General features: G+C 43.4%; 1 protein-coding gene across 5 annotated transcripts in view; it reads right to left on the bottom strand.

Annotated features, from left to right (window-relative positions):
* SecS (Sec synthetase) overlaps positions 1–11,912 on the bottom strand; it is a 66,109-nt gene extending 54,197 nt beyond the window's left edge. Inside the window, exons 1-4 of one of the 5 annotated variants that reach the window (XM_045751705.2) lie at positions 11,461–11,912; positions 9,426–9,548; positions 9,060–9,201; positions 1,838–1,967 (exon numbers count right to left, since the gene is read on the bottom strand). In XM_045751705.2, the coding sequence (XP_045607661.1) occupies positions 1,838–1,967; positions 9,060–9,173 (244 nt within the window). In that variant the 5' untranslated portion in view covers positions 9,174–9,201; positions 9,426–9,548; positions 11,461–11,912. The remainder of the gene's footprint in view (positions 1–1,837; positions 1,968–9,059; positions 9,202–9,425; positions 9,549–11,460) is intronic. The other 4 variants (XM_069339037.1, XM_045751710.2, XM_069339050.1 and 1 more) reach the window with 4 other exon arrangements.
* Between the last annotated feature and the right edge of the window lie 1,542 nt (positions 11,913–13,454).

Genomic DNA, 13,454 nt, shown 5'->3' with positions numbered 1-13,454 from the left:
CCCAACAGGTAGCGTGGCAGAGGCAAAAACAATGAGGGTCACCCTGAGACAAGGGGGCCGAGCAACCCTCAAACTCGCACACAGCGAGTGGGGACTCCGGGGTCACATCCAACGGACCCACGCGCCCCCTTGGGGATTCCCAGGGTCCTGAGCGTTTACTTTAAGAGGACTCGCGCTCAGGTAGTCCCAGGCAGGGTGCTGCAAACCGGTGCCCAAAACTACCAAGCGAACTTCTATAGCTGAACCCCAGGGACGTGTACACTCACGGGGACCTAGCAGGGGGCACCACCGAGGAGAACAGTGGAAGGGCAAAAACAAACTGAATAAAATGACAGAACCCCCCACCAGGAAAAAAGAAAAAGAAAAACAAAACCCCGCAAGAGGACAGCGAACCCCAAGGAACAGAGCCGGCCGCTATGTCGGGAATACAAGCTGTGCAGCACCCTGCACCCCTACCAGTGCAAACTGCCTCTTACCTGTCGGTAACAAGGGAGAACAGAACACCCAAGAGCCCAACAGGCGGCCGAAAAACCGAAAGGTAAAACGGACCAGCAGAGGCAGACCCCGAGGAGCCTGTGGAAGGTGGCCCCAAGCCCCAAGGGCAGTACTTACAGGGCACCTAGGGAAGGCAGCCCTAGGCGCATGCAGCCCGAGTACTGAAGATAACTCCTGGCTCTCGCACCCACAAAACAAACACAACACGCAAAGCACAGTGCTGTAGCGACACCGGAGCCAGAGCACACGACCATCACCTATAGCATCAGCCTCAAGAACTGAGGTGTGGGTAGCCGCCGTGGAGGGTCTGGGGCTCCCCCTTCCCCCTCCCGGGGAGGGGGGAGCTGCGCAGACAACGGCGCGGCGGTGTGTGACGTCACACTAGTTTGCTTGTTTTCTGTTGGGGGAGTTCTATCCACTAGTTCGGCTTTTGGTAGCAATTTTAACCAAAATAGGGGTTTGTTTTGAGGCGCTTACCTTTCTGGGTGCCTGTTCCGGTCGATGGCAGATATAGAATGCTTCCAACCACACGGGGGCTTCTATAGGCCATTGCTCCCCTTGCCTCTCTGAGGGGGCCCGGTTCTGGCCGTGGTCCCCGGTAGGCCTAAGAACTCCATACACATGACTGATGCCAAAGTCTGACATTAGCATATCAGCCTGGGATAGCTCCGGGGAGCCGACGGGGCTCCCCCCAGAAAAGTAATTAGGAGGTTGCCCGGTACCTTGGAAATAATCTCCGCCCAACCACACCTCAGAGAAGGACAGTAACCAGGTGGTGTCAGGTGCTATACTGTGGGAATACTCTCTGCCCAACCACACCACGAAAGGAAAATCAGAACACACTGTTACAGTTTATCAACTTCCAGACCAATAGATACACCCACAAATCTCCCAAATTTCAATTCAATTTTTTTTTCCATGTGATTTCTTGCATTTTGATTTGTACTAAACTTTATAAAATTTAACACTATTTTGACATTTTCATCCTTGTTTACTCAGCATACTACCTCTTAGACATCATTGGAACCCAGAAGATGTGCAAGCAGCAGTGGGCCCACTGGTCCATGTGACAACACCTCATTCTCAGTTATATATTCGGCTGCTACACCCAAATAGTGTATTCACTTCTACTCTGACTGTGAAAATGTTGACAGAATCAATTAAACACATCTCTTAGCATCAGGCCATAATAAAACTGTAAGATGATTTTTACAGAGATAATTTTTCAACTACCTCCTCAAGTGAAAAAGATTGTAAGAAACAAAGTAGTTTCATGCTAGAATCATTGATCTCATCTTTTCTCTCATATTCAATAATATATTATTGGTCACCATGTTCCCACCTGAAAATATTCTGGCCTCTCTCTCGCCAACACCACAGTTATGGTGGAAGTTGTTGCTGTCCATTAGAGCCAAGTCATTTACCAGCAGCTCAATGGTGGCATCATCCCAGCCCTCGTCGGGGCACTTCCGCTGTGTTAATAGAAAATAAAAATTAGCAGTCATTGCAGTTTTGTTGACAGATCTGCAAGAAAGGACTAGGGAAAGAGTGTATATAGTAGCGGTAGGGTGTGTGTAGAGGGTAGGAGGACGGGGGAAAGAGGGAAGGAGGGCGGGGCGGAGGGAGGGAAGGAGGACGGGGCGGAGGGAGGGAAGGAGGACGGGGCGGAGGGAGGGAAGGAGGACGGGGCGGAGGGAGGGAAGGAGGACGGGGCGGAGGGAGAGAAGGAGGACGGGGCGGAGGGAGGGAAGGAGGACGGGGCGGAGGGAGGGAAGGAGGATGGGGCAGAGGAAAGGAAGGAGAACGGGGCAGAGAGAGAGAGAGGGAGAGGGAAGGAGAATGGGGTGGAGAGAGAAAGAGGGAAGGAGGAGGGGGGTGGAGAGAGAGAGGGAAGGAGGACGGGGTGGAAAGAGGGGAGGAGGACAGGGTGGAGAGAGGAAGAAGGATGGGGAAGAATGAGAGGAGAAGAAGATTTACCAAGAAGGTTGGGGAAAAGGATAGATCCGCAAGCAAGGACCGGGAAGCGAGCGAGCACGTGCTCACGTAGAGAGGATGTAGAGGGATGGATGATATGATGGTGAGAGGGAGGAGTGGAAAATTTAGTGTGCTAGATGGCAAACTTAACGAATAAAATGTCAGAGTACATGATAGGAAGAACAATGACAGCCAGGAAATGGGTGAGAGATAAGAAAATAAAGTAAAAAAAAAAAAGAAAAAATTGGAACTTGTGGAAGCCCCTTTATCAGTAAGAATATTCTACCATTCCCAGTAAAATATTAATTCACTGCACCTCATATTGGATGTTTCAACAGTCAGGCTAGAACAACATGCAACAGTAAAGTGTCCCTCAAGTTCTATATTGAGTACCATGTTAACGACACTGGGAAGGGGTCTGTTCACATGTCCCAAGCTACGTCACTATGACCAGTGATGTCACATTCAAACACACAGCAAAAACCCTCTGACTAACTCGACATCCAATCAGGTTAACCGCTGCACTGCGCAATGCGCCTTAAGGCTCTCGACAGGTGGTGTGCAATGCGCTTCAGGGATCTTATAGGTATAGCGTATCATTCGAAACTCCCGCGGCTACACGGGGTTCACATCAGCTTCCTCAAGGGTCTTGTAAATAGACGCTATTTAAAAAAAAAAAAAGTGTGTAACATTTCCGGGTGTGACGGCCTCAGTACTGAGTGAGTAACCAAGGCTAGCGCACGCAGCATTGCTGTTCAGCTCCTGACCACAGCATCGCCTAAAAATGTCCAAATACATATTTGTATCTGGTATTATTTAGCCATGATAGTATTACAAAAGAGCCTGACTGTGATAAAGACTGTACAATGTTCAGATATCAGTGAATAAAGGCTGTTCAATATGTTCACAGCACTAGCCACAACACACTGCCATTATTTCATCCATCTAAAATTCTTCAAACGACTTCTCATGTTTCATTACAAAATAAATATGTGAAAAAATATTAATTTATATGATTTAGTGACCAGGATTGTGATAATAGCAGGATTGTGGCGAGAATGAGGGATGTGGGAGGAGGAGAATTGTTGGTGAGGGAGGGAGAGAGCGTTGTCTGCTGGCTGGTGTGTGTAATTACCTAAGTGTAGTTACAGGATGAGAGCTACGCTCGTGGTGTCCCGTCTTCCCAGCACTCTTTGTCATATAACGCTTTGAAACTACTGACGGTCTTGGCCTCCACCACCACCTCCTCCCCTAACTTGTTCCAACCGTCTACCACTCTGTTTGCAAAAGTGAATTTTCTTATATTTCTTCGGCATCTGTGTTTAGCTAGTTTATATCTATGACCTCTTGTTCTTAAAGTTCCAGGTCTCAGGAAATCTTCCCTATCGATTTTATCAATTCCTGTTACTATTTTGTATGTAGTGATCATATCACCTCTTTTTCTTCTGTCTTCTAGTTTTGGCATATTTAATGCCTCTAACCTCTCCTCGTAGCTCTTGCCCTTCAGTTCTGGGAGCCACTTAGTAGCATGTCTTTGTACCTTTTCCAGTTTGTTGATGTGCTTCTTAAGATATGGGCACCACACAACTGCTGCTTATTCTAGCTTTGGCCTAACAAAAGTCGTGAACAATTTCTTTAGTATATCGCCATCCATGTATTTAAAAGCAATTCTGAAGTTAGAAAGCGTGGCATAGGCTCCTTGCACAATATTCTTTATGTGGTCCTCAGGTGATAGTTTTCTATCTAGAACCACCCCTAGATCTCTTTCTTTATCAGAATTCTTTAAAGATTTCTCACATAATATATAGGTTGTGTGGGGTCTATGTTCTCCTATTCCACATTCCATAACATGGCATTTATTAACATTAAATTCCATTTGCCAAGTGGCGCTCCATGTACTTATTTTGTCCAGGTCTTCTTGAAGGGCATGACAATCATCTAAGTTTCTTATCCTTCCTATTATCTTAGCATCATCAGCAAACATGTTCATATAATTCTGTACCAACCACAACCAACATACCAACTGGTAGATCATTTATGTAGACAATAAACATCACTGGTGCAAGAACTGAACCCTGTGGTACTCCACTTGTGACATTTCTCCAGCCCGATACATTGCCTCTGATCACAGCCCTCATTTTTCTATCAATCAGAAAATTTTTCATCCATGTTAGAAGCGTACCTGTCACCCCTCCAATATTTTCCAGTTTCCAGAACAACCTCTTATGTGGAACTCTGTCGAAAGTTCCGAAAATAATGGTCTGGAATCACGATACCAGCTTAGTGGTTTGCTATGATGAACACAAATATAGATACTTATATATAATGTGTGTATAGAGTGTAACAACAGCAAAAGGAGTTTGTTGGGAGGAACCATTTTGGCGAGGGAGTGGGTGAGGCTGCTACCAGCTGTGTGACTTGTCATGTAGTGGCCACTATGCTGTTTGGACATCATACAAGCTTAATTGTACAGTTATGGTGAACAAAACATGTAGATACTTATATATAATGTGTGTATATAGTGTAATAACACTACAAACAGTATGGTTGAGGGAGGAATGTTTGTGTGTCTGGCTTTGAACCAGAGAGGGAGGCAGCCATCAGCTGTGTGCGTGGTGCAATCTCTCTTATTGCCTGATCTCGTAATACCAGCCTAGCTGTACAGTTATGATGAATAAAACATGTAGATTCTTATATATAACATGTGTAAATACAGTAGTGTAATAAAAACAATAACAGTATGGTAGGAGGCGGAATGTTGGTCAGTGGGTGTTGAAGGTGTGAGGAAGTCAGCCGGCAGACTGCTGTGTCGTGGCCAATCTTCTTGTTTTGGGCTCACTATACCAACTTAGTGGTTTGTTATGGTGAACACATATGTAGCATAAGTAGATAGGTATATACAATATGTGCATGTAGTGTAATAACAGCAATAACATTGTTTGATTGATCATAGAATATAATATACATGTCACATATATGAGCTCCATAATTTTCTGCATTGCGATATTCCAGGCATTGAACTATATAAATTACACAAATTACACACTTTTGAATAATATTACAGCAAAAAACCAGAGAAGAAACAAATGAGAAACATCAAAATAATTGTGAAACATTATATTCGCGGCAACTGCCACAGCATGGGGTGGTGGGGCCTAGTGACCTTAAGCACTCCATCACTCTGCGCCCATAATTTGCTAAACTTCTCAGCTCCATCGCGGCTAAAGTACGTCACACACAATTTTTTTTTTTAGTTTCCCCATGACCAGCGACTGTATTTGGCGCACGACAGTGTTAAGGATTGGCGTCTAGTAAATCCTCCCCAGCCAGGATACGAACCCAGGAGAAAGCGCTCGCGAAACGCCGGGTGAGTATCTTATCACTTCACCACGGGGAATGTTGAGTGAATTTTGTAGCGAATATCAATAACTTTTGAGGTGCATGTTAACTTTTTGTTTTTTATACATACACGAGTTGTTACATTCTTCTAAAGTCATTAGCACGCATAGGGTTTCGGGCAGTACCTGATTTTTACCGTATCTACAAGAAAAACAGTGAATAGACTAAATATTTATGATCCCTTTCTGGACCAAATAAACTGGCACGACATAAATATGGAGAAGATGGAAGAAATTAATTGTTTATACACATGAGAATTTATGGAAAAAAAATTAACTGGGAAAAAATTACATATTTTTCACTCTTTAGTGTTAGTTAATGGAGGGGTGCTTGAAGCTGCCTAGATGCCAGCCTTACTTCACCTCTTCGCTCCTTACACGGAAAATACTTGATTATACGTGGAATGGTTGATTATCACAAGATATACAAGAAAATACCCAATTTTGCAACTATAAATAGAATAAAAATGTTCATCGTATAACAAGTAAAGGAGTGTGAAGGAGGCTCTCTCTCTGAGAACGGGAAGACAACACCTCACCACTACAGAGGTACAGGGAGGCAACACCTCACCACTACAGAGCTACAGGGAGGCAACACCTCACCACTACAGAGCTACAGGGAGGCAACACCTCACCACTACAGAGGTACAGGGAGGCAACACCTCACCATTACAGAGCTACAGGGAGACAACACCTCACCACTACAGAGGTACAGGGAGACAACACCTCACCACTACAGAACTACAGGGAGACAACACCTCACCACTACAGAGCTACAGGGAGGCAACACCTCACCACTACAGAGGTACAGGGAGACAACACCTCACCACTACAGAGGTACAGGGAGACAACACCTCACCACTACAGAGCTACAGGGAGACAACACCTCACCACTACAGAGCTACAGGGAGGCAACACCTCACCACTACAGAGCTACAGGGAGGCAACACCTCACCACTACAGAGGTACAGAGAGACAACACCTCACCACTACAGAGCTACAGGGAGGCAACACCTCACCACTACAGAGGTACAGGGAGGCAACACCTCACCACTACAGAGCTACAGGGAGGCAACACCTCACCACTACAGAGGTACAGAGAGACAACACCTCACCACTACAGAGCTACAGGGAGGCAACACCTCACCACTACAGAGGTACAGGGAGGCAACACCTCACCACTACAGAGCTACAGGGAGGCAACACCTCACCACTACAGAGGTACAGGGAGGCAACACCTCACCACTACAGAGGTACAGGGAGACAACACCTCACCACTACAGAGGTACAGGGAGACAACACCTCACCACTACAGAGCTACAGGGAGACAACACCTCACCACTACAGAGCTACAGGGAGGCAACACCTCACCACTACAGAGGTACAGGGAGACAACACCTCACCACTACAGAGGTACAGGGAGACAACACCTCACCACTACAGAGCTACAGGGAGACAACACCTCACCACTACAGAGGTACAGGGAGACAACACCTCACCACTACAGAGCTACAGGGAGACAATACCTCACCACTACAGAGGTACAGGGAGACAACACCTCACCACTACAGAGGTACAGGGAAGCAACACCTCACCACTACAGAGCTACAGGGAGACAACACCTCACCACTACAGAGGTACAGGGAGACAGCACCTCACCACTACAGAGGTACAGGGAGACAACACCTCACCACTACAGAGCTACAGGGAGACAACACCTCACCACTACAGAGCTATGAACAAATTTCACTTTTTACATATTTCTTTGATTTACATGAACAAGTATTAGACATTTTTTATCTTTCAATCAACACACATGTGCATTAAAATACATACAGTACATACAAAATAAATATATTATTTTAACTATTGAGTCGACATCCTTTAACCAGATTAGTGCCTATAAAGGACAGTCCTTTAGCCAATTTTGACTGCATAAAGCAGCTCACACTGTATATAAGAAGCCTAAGCATATTCCTGATGCATCTCTGCATGTACAGCCACTCTGATTAAGCCATCTTTGCTGACAACTTGCCTTATATCAACTCTAGTTGATATAAGCTTTTAAACTCTAGTCTCTGTCTGAATTCTTCCTCTGTTATACAAGTTATACTATCCCACACCCAGAATACTCTGCCAGGAACTGCACATTACTGTCAAGGGGCAGAACCTGCAGGCTGCTGACAACTTTACCCATCTTGGCACCATACTCTCAACAGCGGTGAACATAGGCACAGAAGCCAACAACAGGATCGCCAAGGCCAGCGCTGCCTTTGGAAGATTTCAAGAAAATGTCTATGAGCGGACAGGTCACAGCCTTACCACCAAACTGAAGGTCTACCATGCAGTGGTACTCACCAGCCTTCTCCATGCCAGCGTGACCTGGACTGTCTACAGCAGACATACCAAACAGCTAAATAACTTCCACTTGAGCTGTCTCTATAGACTCTTCCACATCAGATGGCAAGACTAAATCCCAGACACGGAGGTCCTGGAAGGGGCCGGTATTGCCAGCGTCTACACTCACCTACAGGAAACTCGGGCCAGATGGGCAGGCCACATTGTCAGAATGCCTGACAGTCGACTGCTTAAACAGCTACAGTATGGAGAATTATACCAGAGCAAGTGTTCTGTTGTGGGGCAGAAGAAACTGTTCAAGGACTGCCTCAAGGTGACCCTCAGAGACTTGGATATCAACACCAATACCTGGGAGTCGCTTGCTCAAGACCGTCCAACTTGGAGAAGTAAAGTCACCAAAGGGGCCCGTGCAGCAGAAAATAAACAGATTGCCGAGGCCCAGAGGAAATGCTCCATGCGCAAAGCTAGAACAACATTTACCTCCACACTAGCACAGCCCCACAAATGTCCCGTGTACGGGCGAGCCTTCCGACCCAGATTAGTCTTATCCTCCATCATCTGACACACAGCCACCAACCTTCGACCTAATATAATGAAGTCATGTTCATCTTCAAATATGAAAGACAAACATCACTCCCCTATGTAGGATCTGAGTTCAATTTGCACCTATATACAAGATCTACCCAATAGTGCACCCAAAACAAGAAAGTACTGAAAACTCATAAGGATCAACCATATATAGAGATTCATGCACAAGAGGAAATCACAGATAGCAACTGGAGCTTTGTAAGGATTGAGTCTTAATCTTAGAATGCATTTCCCCTTCAAACGCACCTGTTCAATCAGGACCCTGATCCGTTTTTCCCGAGTTGCTTTTGCCTCTGCCGCTTGATGCATGTAAGTTGCTGGAACCAAACGTTCAGCCAGCTTCATCGATACTTCATTCATTTTGGTACTATTCTTTGGTAACTGTTGCCTGAAAGCAATTGCATGCATGTTGGTTAAATTCTAAGTTCCATAAGCTACATCAATTTTAAAGATAACATATGAATACGTTTAAGTGTTTCAAATATTGCCATAAATTTAGTGTTCCAAATACAGTACTGTAATAAATTTAGTGTTCCAAATACAATGGCACCTCGACTTATGATAATTTAGAGTTATGATGTAAATTTGATCGAAAAATGCGACTCGACTTACGATAGTGTCGTCGACTAACAATATTTGTTGGTACACATTTGGGTCGACCGAGCGTGTGGGTCCCGGTCACGCGGGCTGACCTGTCTCAGTTTACTAGAGCTGCCCACTTAGTGACGATCATGCCTATAAGAAGTTCCGTTTTTTAGGTGATTTTTTGCTTTTTGAACATAAAACTGATTATTATATATCATGCCATGGGCCCCAAGAAAGTCAGCGGTAAGGTTCAACCTAAGAAAATAGTTATGAGTAGAGGCAGTAGAGGATGTCCCTTCCTCATTAAGAAAATGTGTGAAGTATGGGAAGAACTGCAAAGTTTTGTTGAAAAAACTCACCCAGATAAAGCTGTAGCAGGCCGTTGCATTGAGCTTTAAATGACAATGTGATGTCTTACTACAGACAAGTGTTAAAATGTAGGGAAAAACAAGTGTCTTTAGACAGATTCTTAGTAAAACAAGCAAGCAGAGAGCCACAAGCAGGTCTTTGTTGTATGCAGGCAAAACATGCCAGAGTGTATATCCCAGAAAAGTCATCACTGCCTGATGTTATAATGGAAGGGGACTTCCCTTCCAAACAATAACACCTCTCCTCCTCCCACCTCATCACCATTTTCCATATGCCATCAAGAGTCCTCCATAGAGGTAAGATAAACATATGTACTGTATTGTAGTTAGAGAAAAAATTTATTCAGTATAAAATGTATTTGTAAGTTAATATTTTGGAGGGTGGGGAATGGATTAATTCAATTCTCTTTATTTCTTATGGGAAAAATCGCTTTGACTTACGATACTGTACTTCAACTTACGATACATCTCTGGGAACGGATTACCATTGTAAATTGAGGCCCCACTGTACTGTCATAAATTTAGTGTTCCAAATACTGTCGTAAATTTAGTGTTCCAAATACTGTCGTAAATTTAGTGTTCCAAATACTGTCGTAAATTTTGTGTTCCAAATACTCTAATAAATTTAATGTTTCAAATGCTGGAGTGTAATTTAAACCTATGAAATACACACATGTATCATAATATATTTAATCTAAAGAATTATTTATGGGCAAGTCAAAGCTTTGATATAATTTTGTGATGCAGAAATGGCAGCGGTATGAAGGGAGATTCACAGATAATGAGACAATATAGAATTGAGAGAGAAACCCGAGGTATAGGTTAAGCATCAAGTTACAATAATTAGCTTCTGCACTTGTCAACAAAGTAAAGCAGATTACGGTCACGTAGTACACAGCTGTTTTAATTAGGATGTATTAGCTAACCTTAGGCTGTGTTAGGCTCAGTTAGGTTTGGATATATTTGGGGTACTTCAGGTTAGGATTGGTAAGGTTAGATTGGTTTTAAAATCTACTGGCGTGCCATCTTGTGTACAATGTAACTAGTATCCAACTAAGCTGAGGCCATATGGGCCGTCCCAAGCAACAGCCTGTTGGACCAAGCCCTCACAAGTCGCCAAGCATGGGGGGGGAGTAGAACAACTCCCAGAACCCCATCAAGCAGGTATCAAGCAAGTTAATGGCTACCACACATGAATCATGAGCCTAAAGAGATATATTGTCCCACTTGAACAGCCATGGGCGTGCCAAGAGGTTAAAATCTCTTGACATCACTTTTTTTTAAACTACCAAGAGGTTGAGTAATGAAACAACCAACTACCATTCTGCTATCAAATTATCAAATTTCTTATACAATGTACTTTTGAATACTATCTTACAATGTATTTTTTAATACTATCTTACAATGTATTTTTTAATACTATCTTACAATGTATTTTTGTACTTTCTTACACTGTACCTGTAAATTTTTTTATAGTTTTGCTAGAAATTACCTTCTTAAAATTATATGTTTGATTAAGGATCTGCCCAAAATGTTATTAGTGGCTTTACTAAAATGTCAAATCTCTGTACTCTCTCTCATAAACCCAATGTACCTCCTTGTATATAAATAAATATAATAAAATAAAAATAACTAACTTTGGTTAAATGTTTAATGTTAGTTTTTGTTAGATTAAGGTTAGAAAAGTTTTATACTTTTAGCACAAATGCTGTCACTGGCGGGCCATACGTCGTCACTGGCGGGCCATACGTCGTCACTGGCGGGTCATACGTCGTCACTGGCGGGCCATACGTCGTCACTGGCGGGTCATACGTCGTCACTGGCGGGCCATACGTCGTCACTGGCGGGTCATACGTCGTCACTGGCGGGCCATACGTAGTCACTGGCGGGCCATACGTCGTCACTGGCGGGCTATACGTCGTCACTGGCGGGCCATACGTCGTCACTGGCGGGCCATACGTCGTCACTGGCGGGCCATACGTCGTCACTGGCGGGCCATACGTCGTCACTGGTGGGCCATACGTCGTCACTGGCGGGCCATACGTCGTCACTGCAGACCGTGAAATAGCAACTGGCTGGCCAAATCAGCAACTCCCACGACGCGACTTGTTGACACTAGCCAGCTGACGGCCGCCAGGGACCCTCCATGTAACACTCCACCAAAACACACCTCTACCCGCTCATATGTTTATCTCTCAGAATGTTCGGTAATATGTTTATTCAAATCAAAACAAAAAATCAAATCAAATGTTTATTTAGGTAAGGTACATACATACAAGAGATTTTACAAAGAGTGATGGATTTATAGTTAGGGCTAGTACATACAATGCCTAAAGCCACTATTACGCAAAGCGTTTCGGGCATGAAAAACTTAAATGACTAAAGCTTAATACTAATTGAGCATAAAGAGTAAAATGAAAACATGGAATTAAAACATAGCTGAAAAAGCAGCACAAATACAATTCTGTCGACAAACAGCGCTCTTTAATAAAAACAGACATTGGTTGACAATAGAGGGGTAAGGTAGGCTACAGGGAATTTATTAGGTATAGCTTCGTTTTTATCTTAAACTGGTTGAGAGAGGTACAGTCTTTAACATGGTTGGGAAGGTCATTCCACATTCTGGGCCCCTTGATTTGTAGAGCATTTCTAGTTTGATTAAGTCGTACTCTAGGAATATCAAAACTGTATTTATTTCTGGTGTGGTGCTCATGGGTTCTGTTACAACCTTCAATGAAGCTTTTAAGGTCAGGATTGGCATTATAGTTTAGCGTTTTATATATGTATAATACACAAGAGAGAATGTGCAGTGACTTAATGTCTAACATATTCAGAGATTTGAGTAGGGGTACCGAGTGATGTCTGGGCCAGAGTTGGTTATTGTCCTAATAGCAGCTTTGTGTTGAGTAATTAGAGGACGTAAATGATTTTGGGTAGTAGAGCCCCAAGCACAAATACCATAGTTGAGATAAGGATAGATGAGGGAGTAATAGAGAGTCACCAGGGCAGGGCCCTGGTGACTTTATTTATTCATTTATTTATTTATTTATTTATGCATATACAAGAATGTACATAAGGAATGTGAGGATACATAATATGGTAATTACAGTCTTGTAAAGCCACTAGCACGCGCAGCGTTTCGGGCAGGTCCTTAATCTAAGAAAATTTTAAGTAGGTAAATACTTGCAAAATTTATAGACAAAAAAAAATGATAACAGTTACATGGAATGAAAAAAAAAAGATGAGAGAAAATTGTAGGTACAGTATATTAAAGCACATAGGTAGCTAAGATTGATTGCAATGACAGCTTAAAATGGTAATTGACAAAAATTGGTAGACACAATACAGCATATGGCTAGCACATAAAAGAAGACAGCAATGAACACAATGATAAGGTTGTTTGATATTACATAAAAATTAGGAGATTGGGTAACACTAGGTACAGAGCAAATTTAAAGCTCAGTGTAGGAAACTAAGAAGATGAAATTAGGTACTTTTTGGTTTTGCTTTTAAATAAGGCAAAAGTTTTACAGTTTTTCAATTCACTAGGGAGTGAGTTCCATAGACTAGGTCCCTTAATTTGCATAGAGTGTTTACACAGATTAAGTTTGACCCTGGGGATATCAAAGAGATATTTATTTCTGGTGTGGTGATAATGGGTCCTATTACATCTGTCCAGGGAGAGTTT

This window comes from Procambarus clarkii, chromosome 5, assembly GCF_040958095.1.
Source record: "Procambarus clarkii isolate CNS0578487 chromosome 5, FALCON_Pclarkii_2.0, whole genome shotgun sequence".
In the NCBI taxonomy this organism is placed as follows: Eukaryota; Metazoa; Arthropoda; class Malacostraca; order Decapoda; family Cambaridae; genus Procambarus; species Procambarus clarkii.
Note: the sequence above shows the minus strand (reverse complement) of the source record. Positions and strands in the feature narration are given on the sequence as shown.